Source organism: Megalops cyprinoides, chromosome 25, assembly GCF_013368585.1.
Source record: "Megalops cyprinoides isolate fMegCyp1 chromosome 25, fMegCyp1.pri, whole genome shotgun sequence".
NCBI classification, from domain to species: Eukaryota; Metazoa; Chordata; class Actinopteri; order Elopiformes; family Megalopidae; genus Megalops; species Megalops cyprinoides.
The window spans coordinates 17,355,681-17,379,828 of record NC_050607.1 but is presented as its reverse complement, the minus strand read 5'-3'; the positions used below and the strand labels follow the sequence as shown (position 1 = coordinate 17,379,828).

General features: G+C 49.2%; 1 protein-coding gene across 1 annotated transcript in view; it reads left to right on the top strand.

The window, feature by feature from the left end:
- LOC118771975 (SH3 and multiple ankyrin repeat domains protein 3-like) overlaps nt 1–24,148 on the top strand; it is a 285,841-nt gene that overhangs the window by 105,558 nt on the left and 156,135 nt on the right. The window contains 1 exon segment of the mRNA XM_036520181.1: nt 22,840–22,948. Within this exon segment, the coding sequence (XP_036376074.1) occupies nt 22,840–22,948 (109 nt within the window).

Below are 24,148 nucleotides of genomic sequence, written 5' to 3'. Positions count from 1 at the left end.
GAAAAGTCAAATCCTGAACTTGCTCCAGGGGGGTGAGGGGGTGGGGGGAGGGGGTGCAGTGTTTTGGTATTGAATGTGTAGTCTGTGTGCACCCTGGGTTCAGATCGGTCAGCTTGGTCTTGTTGATGTCGTTTTGGGATCGATAGGGAGTGATGGCATGGGGAAGTTTGACACATGACAGCACAGGATTTTCATTGTAGTGCGGAATGTACCCGTGACTGTGCATTTTAAATCCAGCATCCCGATCGCGTTTCCTTGTCATACCAAATGTGAATGAATCTGGTTAGAAGATTTTCATTCATAAACAGAATTAGGGTGTACTGTATTGTTTTCATACCATTCCTTGATGACACATACTTAACCTGTAGCGTAGCAGTCATAACCATGTTTGTAAACCGTACCTTTTGTGTTTTTGTCTTTAGAATTTCTTATCATTCTGCCGGCTAGCATTAAAGCTCAGCACTCATTAGCACATGGGTAAAATCTCCGATTATTTGCAACAGAAAGGCAGGTTTATAATGGACTGTCATGTGGAAGCCGCTTTGAACTGGCATTGTACAGCACCCACAGCCCTCCCTGTCAGTGGCGTGTCCCTGGCTGTGTCTGTGGGCTGCGCTGTGACCCCTGTCACCGCAGGGGTATTACCGCCTTGCTGTGTGCTCCCTGCGCCCGGCTCCTCTCACTGAAGCCCCGGGGTCTGTGCAGCCAGGGAAACTTTATCTGCGCCGCGATGTGACCACAAGGACGCTGAAATGTGTCTGACGGTGCCGTCGTTTCCCGAGGAATCCTGAGCTCCCTTTGCCCACAAGATTCCAGATAACTGCTGGCTCCCGAAGGAGCCAGTTTTCGCCTCAACGGCCATATAAAGGCAGGCATGTCACATATCGCCCTGTACTAAAGAAATGCAGTTTAAGTCCCATACAACGTGTTATCAGTCAAGGTGTAACTGCTCTTTAAATTGCTCAGCAATGTCACTGAAGGGATAGGAAAATTTTTTTTCCCATTTCTGATAAAAAAAGATTTTATCAGAAATGTGAGAGCGAATTGTATTTTTCTGTTTCATGCTCTTTATGTGTTTATGCTGGAAAAAAGTTTGACTGTAAATGTAAATAAAATTTCAGTTTCATACATGCATGCACAACAGATGCACATGTAATTAAAACTATGTGTCTGTGTAATTGCTGGAAGATGCACATCTGTCTGTATTCACATCGCGTAATGATTCGAAGGCTTGAATTCGTGAGCGTATGCACCCAGCGTGAGTCAACGCATGAGCGCTTTAATGTACGGCAAATTCATGAAATATACAGCGGGCTCTGAAGATACATGCGCTCTGCCATTGAGTGTGGCATCACGTGTCTGCTCCACATTGTGGCTACCTCAGAAGCCCCGCAGCCAATCGCGGCAGGCGTAGGGCCGGATGGCAGGGTTCCGAAGGGCGTGTGGGAGGGGCCTGTGGTGATCAGCACACATTCGTCCAACCGCTGCCATGTCCAGCTGACCACACCCAAGGGGTCCGCTGTGTTTTCGTGCTGCTCTTCTGTGCTTCTTTTGTGGCTCTGTCCAGTCTGTCCATAGACAATTCTTCATGGATTTCAGTGACATGTTGTCCTCACAGCTCTCTACTTACTCATTTTAGAATATATTTCTGACACAAGATGTTCCATAAAATCGTATAGATCCTTGAGCGAAACCAACAAACATCAACGGTACACAGTTTCTTATTGACTGTGTGTACGATCCATACAGCAGGGTATATCTGCCTCATATCCACTATACCCAGTCTATCGGAGTATGGTGATTCACTGTCCGTCTTTATCACATGGGAGGGTTCAGACCTGGGCTGGACTCATTACATTACCATGCATCACATTACATTACATTGCATTCAGCAGACGCTCTGATACAGAGCAACTTCCAGCAAAACAGAACATAAGTGTATCCATTCAAGTTCATTGAGCAACAGGCTAACAACACTCCCAGACCAGAGAGTGTGAGCGCAAGTCAGGAGAGGCCAGGGCGTCGGCGTGTCCCCGTGTCACCCGGGACGACACAGAGCCGGAGTGACAGGAGGCCGCTGTGAGGACGGGGCTCTCGGTCACGGTCCGGCCCGCGGAAAGGCGCTTTGAAAAGCTGCCCCTCTCCAGGCCACGCGGTAAGAGCACAGGCCGGAGAGGGGCGGGGTGGGGGGGGCTCTGAGAGCAGGCCTCACTCTCGCTGTCAGGCACGGCTGTCCTGCCGTCAACCTCTCCCTCAGTGCATTAGAGCCACCTGATACTTTCCCCGTCGCAAAGCTGCCCGCCCATCACCTCCCTCCTGCTGTGGCCATGCGCTGGCTGGCCGGCAGCCCTGAGAGGCAGGACGTGGCCATTCACACTACCTGTTTAATCCTCCTTATTGGCTGTCTCTAGCAGCACAGGACAGGAAAGGGTGGGGATTAGGCACCGCTGTAATGTGGAATAATTAGCTGTTGCAGCACGCTGGATTTCCCCTGCCCTGCCCTGGGTTGAGGGCGTGTGGGGTTTCAGCTGTATTGGCATGGCTTTGAAGCACTCTAGACTGACGGGTGCTAACAAAGAAACAGACTGCTTACAGACACATAGGAGTCACTGCCATTATACAGCAGGAGAATGATGGGACATTACATTTATACTTTATGTACACTATATGCATAATACTCTTTTAAAAACTAAGCCTGATGAGGCATGTTCTGCGGGTGTTTTTCAGGATCCTCGGTTGTCTAACACGTCTTTTCTTTTTCAACCTATGGAAAGGATTCAGTTTCTTTCACCGCTTGAAGTGTATAATTATACTATTATAGTGATGCAAAGCTTCTCCGGTGCACAGACTTGGTGAGGTATGATTCGATCAGTTGTATTGGAACCACACTTGATTACATCAGTAGAGGGACAGGCAGTGAGTGAATTGGGTTCAGCAGTCACCTGAATTGCAGCACACGTGCTGTGTGTCCATTCATTACCATTGCCCTCTCTCTCTCATCCCCTCTCCCCCTCCTAATCTCCTTCTCCCCCTCACTCTCTCTCCCTGCCTCTCTCCCCCTCTGTTGCTCCTTTTCTCATTCTTTCTCACCTTCCCACTCTCTGCCCCTCTCTTTCCCTTTGTCCCTCCCTCCTTCCCTCGTCCTGCCTCTCCCTCACCTCCCTCTTTCTCTCTTTCTCACTTTCTCTCCCTCACCTTCTCTCTCTCCCTCCCTCTGTCTCTCCCTCCTTCCCTCTCCTTATCTCCCCCTCTCTCTCTTCCTCATTCTCACCATCTCTATCATCTTCTCTCTCTCGCTCTGTCTCTCCTTCCCTCTTCCTGCCTCTCCCTCTCCTCCCTCTCTGTCTTTCTCACTGTCTCTCCCTCACCTTCTCTCCCTCCCTCCCTCTCCCTATCTCTCCCTCTCTGTCTCGCTTCCTCATTTTCACCCTCTCTATCACCCTCCCCCTCTCCCTATCTCTCCCTCTCTCTCTTCCTCATTTTCACCCTCTCTATCACCCTCTCCCTCTGTCTCTCCCTCTCCCTCCCTGTCTTTCTGTTAAAGTGGAGTTTGATCGCGGCTGGAGCGCTGCCAGCAGCTGGCATGGGGCAGTGTGAAAGTGAGGCGTGCTGGGAGTTGGCCGGCCCCCTGGTCCCCCCTGTTTTGCACATGACTGCTACTGATTCAGCTTTTCCTTTCAGTGGCTCTGAACTGATGACGCTCAGCATTCCTGGCATTCCCATCATCCTCTGCACCGCAACATCGGCCCACACTCATAAGAGCCTGCTGTTAAACTTCCCCTTTCACGTTGGGTCGCTCAGATCAAGTCAGTGTCGATTATTATTAAAAAAATTCACAGAATAGAGAGTCTCAATTGCAGCTGAACCTTCAGTGATATTGCAGATGTTCCAAGACGGAGACTTATCATGATCATTGTGTGGCATTGCGAATGGGGACTGGGGTAACTGAGCTAATGTGTCTTTTAGCAGCCTGCTTGTCTCAGTAAATATGCACAAACAGTGTGCACTGTAAGTGGGGAATGCACACACATCAAGCTGTCTGTCTTCCAAGTGCACATGGTAAACCCTTGTGCAAATGAACCTACTGTAAAACCCAACTTGTTCCTCACAGTAGACAAGGCTCAGAGACTTGGGATCCCTTTTGAATGGCACCAGGCACTCCCAGCAGGGGTGAGCCTGGAGTGGAATTAGCTTTTCTTGACAGGAACATGACGCTCTGATCAATTAAGCTGAAGAGTGCTGTAAAGCGGTAGACTGATCCCAGACCTGTTTTCTCACAGCATCGTAAATGATTTGTCAGACTGCATTAGCAGGCAGGGAGGAGAGTAAATGAGAGCTGCTCGCTTACCTCAGTACTGCCTGTCTCCAGTTTACCCTGAGTGGAAAAACTCAGTGAGCAGCAGAAAGCTCCAGGACGTCTTGAGCATCGCTCTCCTTCACCATCAGCAGCGTACCTAGTGAAATGACATATAAAGGCAAGATGTGAGATGTGTTAGATGCCAGCACCTCAGCTGCCAGTCTGCTGATATTCTTTGCAAACCTGTCACTGTGAAGCCGCCAGAACGCCCCGTCGTTTTCACACATACGCGATCATACACACGTACGGGACCGTGTGAGTCACGGGGGATCTGTGTGATCATCCAAAGCGCACCGCAGACACATTAACCTGTAACTGTGAGGAGGTCTGCCACATCCATCACAGTTAGAACCAGAGGGCATGGCTAGGGTTAGTTAGAGGCAGATTCTACAGGTAGATGAAAGGGGGAGTTAAAGGCAGCATCTGTGGGTAGATAAGCAGGGCGAGTTAGAGGCAGCTGAGGAGAGTGGGGTTGGGGTGAGTTAGAGGTAGCTGAGAAGGGTGGGGGTGAGTTAGAGGTAGCTGAGCAGGGTGGGGTGGGGGTGAGTTAGAGGTAGCAGAGCAGGGTGGGGTTGGGATGAGTTAGAGGTAGCTGGGCAGGGTGGGGTTGGAATGAGTTAGAGGTAGCAGAGCAGGGTGGGGATGAGTTAGAGGTAGCAGAGCAGGGTGGGGTTGGGATGAGTTAGAGGCAGCAGAGCAGGGTGGGGTTGGGATGAGTTAGAGGTAGCTGAGCAGGGTGGGGTTGGGATGAGTTAGAGGTAGCTGGGCAAGGTGGGGTTGGAATGAGTTAGAGGTAGCAGAGCAGGGTGGGGATGAGTTAGAGGTAGCAGAGCAGGGTGGGGTTCGAATGAGTTAGAGGTAGCAGAGCAGGGTGGGGATGAGTTAGAGGTAGCAGAGCAGGGTGGGGTTGGGATGAGTTAGAGGCAGCAGAGCAGGGTGGGGTTGGGATGAGTTAGAGGTAGCAGAGCAGGGTGGGGTTGGGATGAGTTAGAGGTAGCTGAGCAGGGTGGGGTGGGGATGAGTTAGAGGTAGCAGAGCAGGGTGGGGATGAGTTAGAGGTAGCAGAGCAGGGTGGGGTTGGGATGAGTTAGAGGTAGCTGAGCAGGGTGGGGTTGGGATGAGTTAGAGGTAGCTGAGCAGGGTGGGGTGGGGATGAGTTAGAGGTAGCAGAGCAGGGTGGGGTTGGAACTACATGCTGTGTAATCAGTGCAGTAGAAAGTGAGGAGGATGAGGGCACAGTGCAGGAGGACACAGCGCACCAGCAGTGTGGAAACGCACTCCAGCCACGAGCAGACCCAGCCGAGCGCGTCAGAGGAGAGGGGGCGCGCTCCCGGGCGCGATACAAAGCCCAGTGCTGCATCAGTCGGCAGAAGGCCTGGGCTGTGGTCAGCGGGGCGTCAGCGGCAGCTCCCAGCGCTCTACAGCACCATGTCGCTCAGCCAGGCGGGACCCGGCACCAGATGGACTGAGGTCAGAGATTAACACGCTTCACCCACTCTTTAAACCGTCTTTAAATGCTTCTGCAATTAAACTCCATCGGGGTCTTGACCCAACTTGTGCCGTTAGTGCTTATTGCCTATTATTTATTTTAGGCTGTGCGTTTTTACTGTTGACTTTCACCCTGCGGTTTTAGCTAGGGATAGTGCTGTAATAACTGAAGCCAAGTTAATCATGTCAGATTTGTGCGAGATTAAATTTTAGAAAATATACCAACTGTTTTCATTAACTGTTAACAGGGGGCCGACCTGCCAAAACTAATAGGAGTTTTGCTTTTGTATTTGGGTGATTGTGCTGGAAACACATGGCAAAGTTGGTGAGGGCTGTGATATCTGATATGTGGTTTGGCCAAAGTGTTGACTGAAATCCAGATCCTCAATTAAATGTCCTGATTCCTGACATCTGGTGCAGTTTGTTGCAGCTAACACAGTATGTACTGTCTTTAACATAACATATATTGTATTAGCGTATATAATGTATTAGTGTGACAGATTTTGTTCTTGCAATGCTAGATCATTTTATGAAAGTAAGTAGGAAAGTAGCCTGTGTTTATTCATTTATTTCTTTAGATGCAGTTATTCAGCCTAACTGCTACATATGGCATAGATTTGTGTTTGCAGCCCACAGCATAGCAGTCTGCTGGCACGGCGGCATACACAGAGCGTGCAGGGAGATACATCAGATAAACGCAGGAACAAACGCTGCGTTTCTCTTCCCCCCGCTGCATCAGAGCGGGCCGCTCTGGCATTCTTTATGCAGGCATGGCAGCCGCGCTGGTGAGCGCAGCAAATATTTCATGTGACGCGGAGGGGGGCTCAGAGCTCCGAGCTGTGGCTGGGACCCCGGCTGTGCTGTGGGCCTGCTGGGCTCCTCGTGGACAGGGGCCTGGTGTACTGTGATGGATTCCGCTTTGTCCTGTACCTGTGAGCCTTGTAACACGCTGGCCGTGAACTGCTTGAGGGGTGTGTGTTCAGTGTGTGTGTGCTGTCCGTGCTCTGTTTCAGGGGTGTGTATTCAGTGTGTGTGTGCTGTCCCTGCTCTGTTTCAGGGGTGTGTATTCAGTGTGTGTGCTGTCCGTGCTGTGTTTCAGGGGTGTGTATTCAGTGTGTGTGCTGTCCGTGCTGTGTTTCAGGGGTGTGTATTCAGCGTGTGTGTTCTACTTCAGCATGCGTGTATTTCAGGGGTGTGTATATCAGGGAGATACTGAGTAGCTGCAGTGGCTGGGCAGTGCAGCTGTTTGTATAGAGGTAGCTGTGATGAATCAGTGGGAATGAGAGAACTGGTTTGTTAAGAGGAATCACAGTAGCCAGTGTGCTAAGATCTCACAGCTGTGTACTGTTCAAGTGGTGAAGAAATCAATAGATGCTGTTCTTCTGAAGTGTGTGGCTGTGCTGAAAACAGCAGTGGATTTTAAAATGTGCTCTGTGTGTGTGTGTGTGTGTGTGTGTGTGTGTGTGTGTGTATGTACGTGTTTTTGTGTGTGTGTGCATGTGTGTGCGTGGGGCGTGTGTTTATGTGTGTGTGGGTGTGTGTATGTACGTGTTTTTGTGTGTGTGTGCATGTGTGTGCGTGGGGCGTGTGTTTATGTGTGTGTGGGTGTGTGAATATGTGTGTTTTTGTGTGTGGATGGGTGTGTGGGTTGGTGCAGGTGGGTGTATGTGTGACTGTGCTTTGCTGGGACTGGGTTTGAGAATGGGTGACACCAGGACAAGGACCCTCTCTGGGAACATGACGAAAAATACCTTTCTATCCGCACCGAAGGGTCGTTACGAGAAGTTTTTTTTTTTCTCTCGCTTGATGCACAAGGTGACGTTTTATTGTCCGCTGGAAGGAGCGGCTCTTTGTGGAGAGACAAATCCGGGTTCGCTCCGAGAAATATGAAGCAAACCGCATGACTGACGCCCGAGACACAGAGGTGAGGGATTTTCAACAGGTTGCCATGGCAACGGGATTCATCTCGGCGCGCGCGCGTGTGAGGTGGGCTAATTTGTGGTCCTGAATCGGAAACAGGTTTGTGTGTTTGAAAAGAGTGCCCCCCCCCCCCCCCCCCCCCCCCAACCCCTGGCATGCCGTCGTCCGCAGCCATTCTCATTTCCCACCGGTTGAGTCCTTGTCCCCCCCCCCATGGTGGCAGCATTTGAGAACACCGTCTCCCCCTTCTTCTTATCCTATACAGCATGAGGGGCTGTTTACTTCTCCTTTGAATGGGATTTCAGTCCTTTTTATCAGCTGAAAGGACCATTTACACTGAGCTTAAAGTGGGGAAAAAAAAGTCTTCAGCGCCTGTTGGAAATATCCATATGTTACAACCTGCCTGCCCGCTGACATTCTTGGTGGCAAAAAAACTATATGGTTCAATGAATATCCCAGAGCGTTGACTCTTGCTGTTTCAAACTAATCAGTTAATTTGTGTAATTCACAGAGAATGGTGATGGTAAAAAGGTTTATTGCATTATCCCAATTAGGGGAGTACAGGGGAATGCAAACCGAAAGAAGTCCCACAGTAAGCATGTGAGAGAAGCGCTTATTGGGAATTCCATTGAGGGTCATGTGCATTCTTCCGGTATTTTGTCGATTTGAAAATGGTGCTGCCGGGTACAAGGCACAGAATGGTTAACTTGCTAGTTCCGGCAAAGTCTAGGACAGGGCAGAGTGGTATTAGCATAGAGTCACTGCGGCACCAGCGGTCTCCATTCCCCTGGTGCTGGTAGCAACACCCCTCATTTATACCGCAAACAAGGCTTGCATCCGCAGAAGTTGTCTTTGGCTATTGGAGCAAAAGGGCTTCCAGTTAACAGCCAGACTACATGTATGTGTGTAATAGCCTCCCAATGGTACATTTCAGGCTGCAGGCTGCCTTTTCCTGGGCTGCGCTCACCTGGTTCTCAGCAGGAGGGTGCTATACATACAAAGGTTGCAGGGCTACAGTGAGTTCAGTCAGCCACGAGCATGTATGAAGATGGTTCCGTACTGTGCTAACCTTTAATGAGTTCACAGTCCTACAGTCCCGGGAGAGCTTTTCAATCAGCCGTGTTTTAATTAAGGTTTATTCACTCAATTGAATTCTCTCACCTCCCCATTTTTAAAATTCATTTTGCCATCTGCCTCTTCTTCTGCTTCCTCTTCCCCTTCTTCCTCTTCTTCTTCTTCATCTTTTCCCCTTCCTCTTCCTCTTCCTCTTTCTCTTCCTCTTGTTCTGCTTCATTCTTCCTCTTCCTCTGCCTCTTCTTCCTCCTCCTCCTTCTTCTCGCTCATTTGCTCCTTCTTCTCGTTGTTATTTTAATGTGGTTTCCGATGGCGGGGTTGCTGTTGGTGTGTGGATGTAAGAGCTCACCGTGTTCTCACTGGGGGAAAGCGATGGCGCAGGCCTGGCTCAGGGCCGGCGGGGGGTCAGCACTTTTGGTAATTACAGAGCGGATGGCTGCCCTGCACCTGCAGATGCACATGCAGATAGAGCAACTCCACCACCGCTATGATGGAATATTATGCTTTGAAAGTCAGTTAGAAAAGTCACCAGCCAAAACACAGTGTCACCCTGAATTCAAGATTATGCTCATACCCAATGCTAACACTTCTGTTGTTGTGTCTACTGAGCATCATTGCAGACACTTATAATTATGTTAACAAGTTTGCGTATGCAGGTACAAAAAAAGAGAAATTAGCACAACACTTTATCTAAAAAAAGACATTGCTGTAAAACGACTCCTTAAAAAGAGTTTAAAGTCATCATATGACATCAGCTATATTCAGCATGTAAGAAGAACCAGAAATCCACAAGCTTACTATTCATTGAATTAGTATTTGGTTTTGTTTTCCGACTGTACCTACAGCCATCTAAGCTGGAAGTCATTATGGTGGACGTGTTTTCTGTAATAGCCTAAAAAAAGCTTGCAGATAGATTAGTAAACAGCAGAGAGCTGCCTCAATTTTGTTAATGGCCTAAAGATGCATATTACTATATTTATACATCTGCCCCATCGCTCTGCCGTATTTCACCAAATTGAAGACGCTAATGATGGTAATGAAAGCAATGAGGTGGCCACAACCTTGTAAACACGGCGCTCAGCTTGCTATCAACCTTGCTTTGTGTATATTACCCGTAGCACACAGAGAATTATTAGGGTTATTATCAGTAACTTACAAGGCATTCGGATGACACAGTCGGTTTAGGGCGTGTTAGAGAACAGGGTCATTTTCTGCTTCTAGTAAGGCGGCGGCTGCAGCAGAGCCCTGACATTCAGCAAAGGTCACATCAGAATGCACTGTAGCTAAACACGAGCACCCCGGTAGGCATTAGCATGGTCCAGTCTGTGCTGGGCATGAGTCCCCCTCGCTGGCCCATTCAGAGCAGTGACAGGGATCTCCTGGTCCCCCCCGAGGGCTCGCTTTCCCGCTGCAAACGCCAGCAGAGGCCTGGAGTGTCAGTGGCTTGTCAGTGTGGACTTTTCTTTCTAACCCGTGGAAAGGAAACTGTGTGGAAGGGAAGGGAAGGGAAAACAGAGGAAAGGGCAACAGACTGAGGCGGTAAACGGGTGTGCTCAAAACCACAGATTTGTTAGCATCACACTGACATTACACAAAAAAACGGGCGTATTTCTTTAGTGACATCATGGCATTCTGAGTTCTCTCGTGGCCGTTCTCGCTGCCTGTGGGGTTATAGTGCGGCACTGTGACACTTTTGGTGCTTTATTTGTGCAGTCTAATCTTACCGCCAACTCTGATGCGTTTCAAAATTGTCTCCATATTCACCTGTGACAGGAAAAAGTGAAATACAAAAGGAATGGGGATATTCTTACCGCGCTCTTCAGTGCCCTCACTGACTTAATAAGGAGGTCCCGCAGTTATGATGTTCGACCACTAGAGGCACTACAGGCTCAGAGGGCTCGTGAAGTAGTCACCAATATGAACGATCTGTTTTGAAGTCTTGTTTTGTGTTTCTGTGTTTTTTTTGTTTTTTTTTTACACTTCGTATATGATGATCTCTATAATTTCTGTAAAGATCCTTTGCTCTTTGCTTTGTTTGTGTCTGCTTGCTGTATAATAAATGTTTGTTTGCAAACACCTACTTCCTACAGAGCCTGTTATGAAGTTATCTTCCTAACCTCCCACTCACTCAATTCAAAATGTGAAACTGCACTATTGACTGCTGCTCTGAGACACTTTTAGAGAAAATTTCATTAATATCGCCGGTTCACATTCTGCTACTCCACTGCTGGTGGATGTCGGTCAAGTGACAAGATTCATTTTGAGGTGTAGGGAAGCCTGCAGTGTTTTCATTGCTAATGAATGCTCGTGGTTTGCATTCAGAATGAGTCTGCCTCTTATTGCCATGTTGTCTGTCAGTAGTTGGGGACGGTGGGGTTTTGCGGATTGCTGAGATGAAAATTTGAACCGCTGAATGTCCTTGAAAATAAGGCTCTGGCAAAAACCCCATGTTTTCGAATGTATCTGCTGTTGTGAATTGCCGTCCCATTCGCTGTAATGAGCCAAAATCCAGGGCTCGCGTTTGCCTTCACGCAGCTCATAATATTCTCGTTTACTCAGCTGAATTCAGCCATACTCTTATTTCAATTGCTTTGTGCTCAGTTAAAGGTTCATTTTGTTCCATGAATTGCATCTGTGTTTGCACTATTTTCCCAATCCTGGTTCCAAGGGTCTGAAAACTAGCAGATTTATAACTTGCTTAAACTTAAAACCCTGGGAATGAGTGGGAAATGAAATCATGAGCTGGATCGTGTGGCTTTATTGCAAAGGAAAACGATAGAACGGATATCTTGTTCCAGAGGCCAGAGATAAAATACAAGCTGTAATCAAGATGGCAGACCCGCCATTCATATTGTGCCCATACTAGATGAGTAGTGCCTGTTTTTTTTTTAAATCAAAGTACCATCCAAGAAGCTTCTCAAACTTTAACACTCAAATAGCCACTGGAATTCCGTAGATGCACCAGGAAGAAATGCAGTCTGGATATTCGCTGTGTTGCTATCTGATTTTGCCCTCTGAATGTATTTCATGTGGGGGAGATGAAGTCACAGTGCTACCTGAGACGACGACCGATTAGGATCTTCAGAGTGACCTTTGACCCCCCCCCCCCCATTCCGTGACTTTCTCCTCGCTTTATGGGCTCTTTATATGGCTTTTCACAGCGATGCATTTTTAATGGACCCAGGGCTGAACCTTTACCAGGAAAGGCATGCATGAATAATCAAAACACTCTCCTCCTTCAAAAAAGAAAGCGAGATGTATCAATGATAGACTGTATCATGTTATTCCATTTTGCTACTTAACTCTTCACTTTAAATGTCAACGACTCTGCCTGTGATGTAGATTAATACAAAATAAAAACTCAGGGAAGCAAATGATTCAGACTGCTTCCCAGAATGTGATGGGAGTGATCACACAGCGTGATTGTGAATGATAGATCATTTCCATGTAATGGTAAAGGGCCCAATGAGCTATTTTTTAAAAAGAAAAAAAAGTGTACTGTATACTACGTGTAATTTCAGTTTAAGATACAATTGAAACATCCTGGAAAATTTTCAAAAATCACAAGTGCTGTAGAGTAGTTTAAAATGTATCCTAGCCTTTTTTAAGTGCGAGCCATTAAGCCATTAATTGCTGAAGTTGTTCGCTAAATTAAACATTGTACTGTTCTGCTTTCTGAGGTCTTTAATGTTGTTTTTTTCCTCTTCAAGGGGAATGTACTGCACGCTCAGTTCAGTGATCTGCATTTAAGAGCAAACTCTGTTGCCGTGGATCAGTGCAGACCCAGCAGATGAAATAGATGTGACTCTCCACTGAAATCCCAAATCAAAAACATAATTCTCCTCTCTCAAATGTTCACAGTTTACACAGAAATATCCAGGAAAATCCAGAATCTGTCTGGGCTGCTGGGAAGCGAATCTAGTTTTGATTGTAACAGTAGCTCCTTTTAACACTCTGGGCGTGCTTGACCTCAGATTTGGCAACAAGATCAGACAGTCCAGCTGTTCAACAAATATATATTATTCATTCAAAGGCATAGCAGACTGTTTGTTTATGATGGATTCAGACCGTTTGATTTTTTGCAGAAAGAGAAGACTAATGTTTGGACCATAGGAATGCCACTAGTTGTGGCAGAATTAGCGCTTTATCTTAATTGCTTAATCAATGGTGTGTGTGTGATTTCCATCTTAAGCCTGTTGCACTTAATTCCCTTTAAAAATTAAGCACTTGCCATACGGTTTATGCCTGGTGAATGAGGGGAAATTCCAGATGGAACCTTTACCATCTTAAAATCTTCCAGTGTTGCCTGCTCATGAAAGGGAATACACAGAAGGTTGTGCTTTTTAAAGGGGTTGCCGCTGTCAGCTCTGTAAAATCCCCTTTTAATTCATCTTAGCTCTGAACTTTGTATGTTACAACCCCAAATGATCCAGATAATGTCCAGTAATAATGGCCAATAATAATGGCTAATAATAATGTCCAATAATAATGTCCAATGCCTCTGTGCCTTAGTACAGTGCGCTCCACACTGCTGCTCTGAAGTCCATTTCTTACATGTGTGGCTGTTATTGGTATAAATGAGGGGCATGCAACCTTCCTGCAATGAGCCACGCATGCATCATACGCACCACTTTCCCCTGGCACACGCTGGCAGCCCCACATATCATATTTGAGGTGGACCTGGAGGCTAGACCTGTAGATAGCACAGTCAAAGGCACCTGGCTTTAAATGCATACAGTAGGTTGCGTTCCAATACCATTAACAACGTCACTTAAAATGAAGGCTTTTGCTGTGTTTTATATACTTTTTCCGTGCAAATCGGGCACCTATTCAGAAAACTGGTCTCTAACCTCACATTTCTAGTTATTGAATTAAAATTAAGCTTGTGTACCATGTGCTAAGTGTAACCCCCCAGCTGTATTCATTGTGTTTTTAATTTATCAAAGCGTGCTTCTCCTTCTGTACAGCTAATGCTTGAATGCCCATATATACTCCTCTGTTGGCAAGAAGAGACAGGGAGTGACATAAATCGGGAATGATTTTTAAGGTGGACTGGCCTGGGTGTGCAGCCAGACGAGTTTGGTGTGTTTTGTTTGTCAAAAAATAGAACATGTTGGTGCTTCAGAACAGTACGACCTGCTGACACATTGAGAGTGGACAGACCATTAACTCAGTGTCAGACAAGCCTGATGGACAGTTATAATGGATTTTAGCGCGTCTGTCCGGTCTTTCTGGAGTACCTTGCCAAGCAGGGCAGCATTTAAATCAAAGGTTATCTTCAGCGGTGGAACGCTACCATTAGAGGGGGGACTCGTAGGATATGGATTCAGTTTAGACAGACACAGGCTCAGTGTTTCACTAAAGCAACTCAGTTCATTCCAAACTTACAGACATCACACTTTTGCACGCAACCATCTGTTCAAATGTTGTAATGCCCACTTTGCTGGTATTAAAGTGATGCGTTCTGTGTTACTACAACAGCAGAAGTGTGGAGCGTTTTTTGTCACACACACACACACACACACACACACACACACACACACACACACACATACAATTCTTTAACCCATTGAAGCCTAGCATTCACTGGGGCCCTATAAGAGCATGCTTCAGATGTTTGCATTTCAGACATTATTTTCAGTTGAGCAGTCAAAAGCTTCCGCTGGGATTTAATGGGTTAATGAACAGGTGATGCGCCTCCGGCTGAGCTGTATGTCCGCATAGCATCTGGGACACTGACATCACGCTTCAGATTCACCATTATCCTATATGAGCAGCCCTTTCAGAACCTACAGTATTTGCCTGTTTTTGGCCTGTTAGAAATATAAATTTATAGACATTTTATATGTAAATATAATAACTGTGTATACCGATGTAAAAAATTTGAAATCATTTTTAGTATTTACCTGTGCAATTTTAAGCTTCCCAAGCTTCCTATGCAAGGCAATTGGCTGCTATACTCTGGCTGAAACTGGCTGGGTGGAATTGTTCACATGGGATGAGCACAAGTGCACAAGCAAGACTCAGGCAGGTTTCTGCATGAGCTTATTGTGACACTAAATCATGGTAAGACACAGATACTACACATGAAGGTGCATGCAGGCGGTTTTCCCAGATGCTTTCCCACTTGCAGTCAATGATCATAATACCAATAAAAACACCCCTGCAGTGTTTCTGATTTGCATTCCGTTAAGCAGATGCATAAAAGAACATCGGCACAATATTGCCATCGAAGTCTAACATCTGCCTTTGTGTGGTGGGGAGAGGACTGCAAGGGGTGAACCAAGTATGGATGTACATGTTGCGGATTTGTGTATTTTACATATGATATCAAAATATGAAAGTAACAGTCCAGTCACAAGTACATGACATAGGTCATATTGATGTGCATTTTTAAGGGTAGCATTAGCACTGAGGCCTGACTTAGATATGAGTTCACTGGCATAAAGGGGGTTAGGACTTGAGTGTCTGCCTGATCTATCTCCGTGTGTGTGTTCATACCAAATCTGCCTACAGTATGGATAGCCACAGAGTGTCATCCACGTCTGTCTGCGGTGCGTCTACAATGTGCAGTCTGAAGCAGTCCTGATGCAGTCTGACAGCACCGCTCAAGGTAACAAGCGGCGGCTTCCCTTTACGTGTCAGCATGCGACACCGTGAGCCACGCTTCCGTACGACGGGCGGGGGGTGAGACTCGCTCGATCGGCGGCCCGTGCGGAGCAGCCCGCGGGGCTCGCGCTCTTCATGAGATCTGGCACAAACGGCCGCCGGTTTGTAGGTCGGCGTGGCCACGTTGGCACACGCGCGCGCATCTCACGGAACGCTTCACAACGAGCGCTCGTCTCCCCCGGGGGAAACTTTTAAAAGGCCCTGCAGGATTAGTCACGGGTCCAGGCCTGCTCGTTCCAGAGCTCATCTGAGCGCCGTCTAAACCTGGCGCCCGAGCCGAGCCGCTCTGTCCTGGTTAAACGCTGGCCAATATGGACATATACATATATGTGTGTGTGTGTGTTAATTCTGGTTTAGGAAAGCTCAGCCTCGCACCCTGCATTGTGTTGTTCCTGTCGTTTCTCTGTTCCTTTGTAGATGAGGTCATGTGGTATTGACTGATAAAGGGCCAATAGGTTCCTTTCTCTGAAACTTCTGTCTCTAAAGGAATTTAAGGAGGGACATGGAGAGCTGAGGATCCAAGCACGCATGGATATCAACAGCAGATGCATTTTATACATGCAGGAACAGAGCTGCACTGATCATCTTAGCTTGTACATTCTGTTATTCCGGTCCCTTTTACATAATAGGGCCTTTGAGTCCCATGCAGAGAATGGTCACATTGGCATTGTTGAAATCTTTATTGTGTCGTTTGAGGTTTCCACAATTTGGACTCCTTATTGAAGCGCGTATAAAGAATGAGTCTGGCGGGATTAGTTCATAAGAAGAACAGAATGCTTGCCCCGCTTCGGCGTGCCTCGACAAAGAGGCTCCCGCGGAGCAGATTCATAGCCGTGGGCAATGCTATTCTGGGCTCACGTGATGTCTGCCTTCAGCTGCGCTGGCATCTCTCGCTGTAAACAGCGCAGCTGCCCGATAGGTCATTAGCCATTCCTAACCCACATACAGGGCCGGCCGCCCGCCCCGCGTTAGCCCCGTCTCTGCCACGAGCTAACCGCTAATCGCCGTTAAACCGCACAGACCGCACGGCTGCGCAGGCTCTTGCGTTTCGTCAGCGGCGGTTAGGCAGGGAGTTTCAGCAGTGCCGGGTCTGAGGAAAAGGCCTTTTTCCCGTGATGTTTCGGGCGCGGCGTATAGGTTTTTGGGCAGCCCTGCAGATCCCCGCGTTGCTGCTGAGCCCGGGATACAGCGGCGTGTCTCCTTGCCTCCACAGCGCGCGCGGCAGCACGGCTCCAGCCGCACACACTGCAGAGGGCTCCGTCCTCCGCCCGGCGCCCCTGGAACCCGGTGCCTAAATTATTGATGGCTCCGGAGTAGGTAAACACGCGTGGCCCTCGGGGGGGCTGGGGAGGAAGCGGAACAAAGCGAGGGCTTTTTGCTGGGCTCTAATGGCTTACACGCCGTCCTGTGCTCACCGCGTTAGCGGGGAGAAACACCGCGTCCCCAGCGGTGCGTGAGGAGCCCGGGCTGCCTCAGCTCCCTGCACCCGCTCAGCCTCTGATCAACACCCTTCCCCCAACGGCCCTGTGTCCTCCCCAGCCGCGGAACATACTGGTCCGCTTCATTTTCTGTAGTTTCTGTCGGTGGTCAGCTTTGGACGAGCCTGTTCATTTCTCCAAGCGTTTCTTTTTTTCTTCACAGGCTCCAATAATAATAATTCTAAAAACCATAATCATATCTGCGCTTTGTATTTTTAAGACCCCAAATGCCCTCCTTTTGCGCATTTAAGTGTTATGAAATTGCTTTGAAATCCGGAGTGTATGACCTTGCCTTGTTGTTTTTCTCTTTTTTTTTTAAATTATTGTTTTCATTCGCTCTGAAGGCAGCAGTTTGCTATGACGATTTGCTATTAAAGATGGATCAGCACAGGCTACTGCATGGTCTTACTTACCCACTCTACAGCATAGCTTTTTACACAGTACAGTGGGGTGGATTGTGTCAGAGGCATGGCCCGTATATGTCACATCTGTTTGAATTATTCATCTTTCTGGGCTTGCCCGTTGCCATGGCACTCATCGCAGGGACATTGGGGATGGCCATTGTGTGTAAATAGGTATCGATTCAGAGGATGTAATTTGACTTTGTTTGTTTTTTTAACAAGCGTGTTGCGGGCGGCGTTCATGCGGTGGCTGAGCTCAGCTACAGAGCGCGTCGCACAGCGGTCTCCCTCCAGGCGAGGCTGGTCCACATCTATCCGGCTTTGATGAGCTCAAGGGCCGTCTCTCTCTATTGGGTGCCATTATCTTCAATCACGGCCGGTTTAGTACGGCATCTCCCTTTGCTCAGCAGTGGAGAGGTCTGAACGCACTGTTCCCAGCACCGCCACGTCTACTCTGCAACCTCCTAAAGGCGCATCAGACACGTTTTGGGGTTCATGTTTTATTATCCACCATCAGAGGGTTTGAGTAAATTCTGAGTTTACTTTTGCCTTGCTGTTGCTAATCATGTTGTGATGCGTGTCTGCGGCGGCCCCAGGGCGGTTTTCTTTCTGGGCTGAAGCTCTAAATCAGAGGTGTGTCACGTACTTGGCAAGGGTGTCAGTGCGCGTCCTTATTGCCGATGAGTGTCCCACGCCCCCCCCCCCCCCCCCACCCCGGAGCAGAGATGTGTTTGTTTGCTCCGCTCTGCACCTCATTGTAAAGCCCTGAATGCCGGTTATTACATCCAAATGGGTATTGATCTTTGATGGCAAAGCCGGCCAGGTAATCGTCCCCGTTGGCAGCCGCAGCACGCGGAATGCAGCCAGACAGATCGGGCGCAAGACTCTGCCGCGAGACAGCCGGCGCACCGGAGAGGCGGAGCAGCGGGGGGACCGGGTTCAGATGCAGGAGCCTCGCCCTCAGCTCCGCTTTGGGCTCTCAAAAGCTCTCGAAACCCAGCGCGACCGTAGCAGGGGCGGCCAGTCAGCCCGTCGAGATTAATTAGCGCAGCCCTTAACTGGCTCCTCTCCGTAGCGACAGGACGCCCCCCCTCAGAGCTGTCCCGTTCGGGCCGAAGCCGACGGCGTCGGAGTCAGTGATTCAGTCACCGGGGCTGTGGCGTGTACGAGCTCTGACGGCTCCCGCTGCACTGAACGAACCGGGGCTCCCCGGACTGTGCAGAGAGCAGAACCCCGGGGCCGCGTTAACCTGACCGCCCACAGGGGCCGTAACCCGCAGCCCCTATTATTAACACATCAGCATGGAGCCATCATATCCAAGGCCGTGTGTTATCTGCTCAGCAGGAGCTGGTTTGGAGCAGGGGGTGGTAGTAAGGAATAGCAGGGGTTGGTAGGGACTGGCAGTGTGCTGAATGTAGGATCGGTGTTATGAATGGCATGGAGACTGGCGCTTGCAGTATAGGCGGAAAAGGCTCTAGGCTTTGAATAGACAAAATTCAAACCCCCAGCTGGACCCCAATGCTGTGACTCCCAGCTCAGCCCTCCTCCATAACATCCCCAGTCAATGATCAAAACAACACAGCCTTTGCCATGACCCAAGCCCTGAGGCATAGGACTAAAATAAATCTATAGGTAATTATCTGGGGAAAAGCACATGTTAATTATTGGTCAGAAATAGCATTGGAAAAACATACAATGGGCTTATAAACAGTTTCTTAACACACTCCAACAATAATTGACTGGACACTCAATGTAAAACAGGGTTATAGCCGTGTAAGTGCTGAGCGTGATTACACTGTGTGTCATTTCATGGGTGTAGATGTTCCACATGACAAGGCCTGCGAAAAGGGCACAGGCTCTGTCTGTGAATCCACAGGGGTCCCTCCTGCAATCCGGGCCTCAGCATGAGCTGCCCAGGTGAGATGATTCAGACGCCTGGCTCTCCGTAGCTGTAAATGTAGGCCCATGATAAGAGAAAGGCCATTAGACCCGGACCCGCGCTCTCCTCCGGCACCTCGGAGCGCTGTGATTTATTCCCATCGCCGGCGGCGATAAGCGCGACACGCTAGCGGGGTTTTTTCATCTGCGGAGGGAGAGAAGCTAATAATGCGGACATGGCGCTGCCTGTCTGTCTGAGCCTCCAGAGCCATTCCTCTCCTCTCCTCCCAGCCTCCTGGTCGCCCGGCACCACCTCCAAAAGCGTGTCCCCTCAATCGCATTAGGACCCTAAGCGCTTTTTAATGAGCGCTGTTTCTCTTTCCGTTGCGGACGGAGCACTTTAATTTGCTCGCCTGCTTAGCTGTGTGCGGGGGGGGGACTCAATCTGAGATTTACCCAAGGGCCAGGTAATTGAGGTCTAGGTATAGATAGCTCACCTGTCTAATTTTTTAGACTAAGCACTGGATTGAAGGTCTCACGAAACCCAAGGACAATGTTGCTGAATGCATTTGTCAATCTATACTATACTGTCGACTCTACCCCTGACACGGCTCGCGCCCAATAACTCAAGAGGATCGAGAGGATGAATCCCATGAGGCCCGGAGACCAGCAAAGCAGTCACCTTTGCGTTGGAGGACAGTTCAGCATTACTCATGAGCTTTGCAGTCTGCATTCTCAGGGTTGTGCAGTTTCGACCACTTGATCAGACCTTTCATCCAGCCTCAGCGTCATATTAGCTAATAATGATTTCAGGGTCACCGGGCTGTCATTGTCTCATCACACATTTCACCAATAGGAGCGTGACTTCATCCGGTTTCATCAGGTCATGGTGGATGGAGGTCGCATGGGGTGCGGTCTGTGGAGCCCCACAGGTGCTGAACCTAAAGGAGTCATTGGAATGTTGATGCTATAGTAGGGGACCTGCAGACCACCTTGAGCATCAACCTATGCCTTGTATGCAAGCGTTCTCTGCCTTCAAAGGGCTATATAAAGAACTTGCAATGATTCCTCATTTTTCATGTCAAAGATAGTTTCTGATGAAAAGTGGAGAATTTCAGCCTTTATATTCACTGCTCTATTCTCAGCCAGCAATTATAACCTCAGGTGCAAAAATCACTGTTGCCACCAATAGGATTCAGTGTGAAATGTCACACCTACAGAAAAAGCTGAAAACCCTCATTACCATTATTTAATAAAAAGACTTGAAGGTATTATTTTGATATTGGCTGGACCAGATCAAGGTGTCTTCACATTCAGAAAGCAGGGACCGGGGGCAGATGGGGGGTGAAGCGATCCTCAGCGCGTCGAGCGCAGCGGCGAGCAGCGGCTCCTCAGCGAGCGCTTCCTCCCGCTTCCCACAATGCTCGTCCCACACACCCCGAGCAGGCAGCTTTTCCCTTTGTATCCCATCACCATAACAACAGCCTCGCAGATTGGCGAGGATCTGCCGCGAGTTTCCACCGCTCAGTACAGCGGGGGGCTGGTAAAGAGGAGCGATCCAGCCAGGCGCCTCTCCTGCCTCTCTCGCTCCGACACGCTCCTGGTCCGCCACCACCGCCGCGGGGGCCCCCGCACGCCCGACGCCGGGGCGCGCAAATCCGGGAAAAGGGGGGGATGAACCCCGGGATGAACCCCGGGACGAACGAGGAGCGGTCGCGGGGACAGGCGAGGAAATAACTCCGCACATGGTGAGTGCCCCGGCGAGCGCTCCCCTCTCCCTCTCTCTCTCTCTCCCTCTCCCTCTCCCCCCCTCTCGTTCTCTCTCTCACCTCGGATCCACGGAGGCTCCTGGCGTCCGCGCATTAACGGGAGTTATGTAACCGCTGGTACTACGGAGCCGGGGAAGAACGCGAGAGACGGCATCGATTTCTCCCCTCCGCGCGCGGCGACTTCACGCTAAACGGCAGAGACCCTCTACCGTGTCATTAGGCAGCATAGAAACACAGGAAACCTGTTGATTATCCACTCCGTACTTCTGCATTATCAAATTAATGTGGCTATGACTGTAATTAACATAATTGCTATCTGTAACAAGAAATGACAGCATTAAAAGCAGTGGAAGAGGCACCACTAGAAATTATACAATTGATGGCGATGCTATCCGTGTTGGTGTTTTAGGTGAGGCTGAACTGATTTGCTGCGCACAGTGCTTTTATACATATTTTACAAAGTGTGACATATTTGAGGACAAGGCAAAATTCTGTCTCATTCTGTTGTTCAGGAAATACTGTGTATAGTTTGTGAGAGAAACAGTAGCTTTTGAGAAAGCTATTACAATATCCGTGCTGTCACTGTTCCCAGGGGCTGTGAAGCTTTATGTGATGTTACTGTGAAATGCACTCGCTGGAGGGACAGAGAGAAGGGCACAGGTTTGGTACAGTATGTGGGCTCTGCCTCCCTCCTGGATCGGACACCTCATTGGAATCGGACAGGGAGGTCTGTGGGGATTATGTAACGCAGAGAAGGCTTACCCTGACATTATCATCACACAGACATTAATATTAATAAATGCGTGTTTCTTCAATAAATGATGAGGGTGGCAGCGCCATTGGGAGCTTCTGTAGAAGGAACGCTACAGCAGCTGTGTGTGTGTGTGTGTGTGTGTGTGTGTGGAGAGAGGTGTGGCGCATCTCTTGCCTAGAAGTTTACCTAATGAGGAGAGCCACCTTCTCTCTGTATCTGTTAAGGCTGCATTTCATTTTGACATTTTGGAGTGAGCTGATAGATGCTTCCCGGCGAGAGCCGGACCGTGTTCTGCCCACAGCGAGTGAGCGGTGTCTGTTTGGGCGACGGCGTGCAGCTGGAGGTCGGCTTTGAGTTTGTCATTGTGAAAGTGTTACAGGAGACAAAAGGAGCCGATCTCCGCCGCGCGCGTGGGCGGCTTCCTCGAGTTTAGCACCGTCGCAGCTCTGCGGCGGCTCTCGCCCGCTCGCGCATTAAGGCCGCTGCTCGCTGCAGCTCCAGGCGCTCCGACCTTATGTATCAGCCGCTCCGCTGTGCTCGCTTACTGCTCTCACACAGCAGTCTCAGTCATTTTCAGTGGCTGTCAGTATGACTGTGGTGTGTGTGTGTGTGTGTGTCGGGGGGGGGATGGTAAACCTTGCTGAATTTCTCTTCAGAAAGAAAGGACACGGCACAGCGCGGTGAGATAGATCAGAGGCTCAAGTCTGATAGCGGAGAGGATATTGTGTGTCTGGTTTCCAGTACATTCCCTGCAGTTTTGTCTGTGCATTGCCTGCAATGGTCTGTGTATTCTCTCAATGGCCGTTTTGTCAGGTTCTTTAGTCACGGCGCGGTTTGATACGTAGAACAAATTCTGTTTTGATTTGTCCCACCCGATCGTAGAGTGTCTCCAATCGTAGAAATTATTCAGAACGTTGGCAGAGGATTTAGTAAGTTTGTAAGCGGGGACTGGAGGAGCGTGGGTCTGTCTGTGTTCTCCGCGTTACATTCGGCTGTTACCCCTGGAGCCCTCACCCACGGCTCTCCCTCTCTTCCCCCCCCCCCCCCCCAGGCTAACCTGAAGAAGTTTATGGAGCATGTCCAGCAGAGGAACATCGACAAAGTGGTGAAGTTCTTGGAGAAGGGGCTCGATCCGAACTTCCACGACCCGGATACGGGAGGTAAGGCCGCAGGGGACGTCGCCCCAAAAGCTCCCGCGTCCGGGCCCCAGCCCTGCCTGCAGTGATCTGCCCCGCTGAGGCAGCTGCCCAGCCTAGCGTGATAATGGCTTTCCTTCCAAACCATGAGAGCCGGTTCTGCCCCGCTAATTACAAACAAGTGAGTCGGAAAAGGCCTGCAGAGGCCGGCTTTGTTGTATATTCAAGCTCTACCTATTCATTCCAGTAGAATAATGAGGCAGCCATGAAGTCTAAAAGCACCCATAAACTCCGTGATATCAGTATCCCTGGCCTTATCTAATCAGGTTTGTTTGTATCTTTTCCATGTATTTTTCCCTCCGCATGTTGGTTGTTGTATTCACCTGCTCAGGGACCCAGTGTATTCACCTGACGGTAGATATGATGCATGGTGCTTCCTGCTGCGGTGCCGAGCTGAGATTTGGCCCGGAGTTCACCGTTATCGGAGTGTTACAGGAGAGCGTGCGGGGGAGCTGGTGCGCGGCCCTGATTGTTCTGCTCGGGCGACCGCTGAGCAATCAGGTCCTCCCCGCCCGTCCCCCCATCGCCCCGCGAACAGGAAGTCGCCCCGCTCTCATGCAAAGCAGACCGTGTTTATTCCTCCCCTCCTTTTTGTTTTCGAAGCTCATTTGCGGCAACCTTTTCTGGCTCGGGGACGGGGGTCTCGTGCGGTCCGGGCGGAGAGGAGTCCTTTTTTTTGGGGGGATGAAAGGGGAAGCTGGGGGAGGCCTCATTCCCCTGTGCCATTGCGGTGCAGGGGACAGGCAGAAACACAGCTCAGGCCAAAGCTGAGAGCTGCGAGCATGCACTGTGTAATCTCCCATCACTGCCATGCAGAATGGGGGTGCAACATCTGCATAGCTGACAGCTCGTCAGCCCAGCCCCTGTAATGTGTGGCGCTCTCAGTCAAGGGATACACACAGCGCCTCAAAAAGAGCATCGCAGAACCAGAATAACATTATCTGTAATAACAGAGACCACGTGAAATGGGTGGGAAAAAGAAAGCAGAAAGTGAAAAGAAAACCAGTCACCTGGAGAGATAATATTTAGTATTGATAGCATCAGACTATACTATGGTATAGTATAATAGTAACAGTGGGATATTTGGTCATTTAAACAGTGCAGTGTTTGTGTGCTGTGTGTGCATGCATAATACTCTGAAAATTATACATCTCAGTTCTCCCC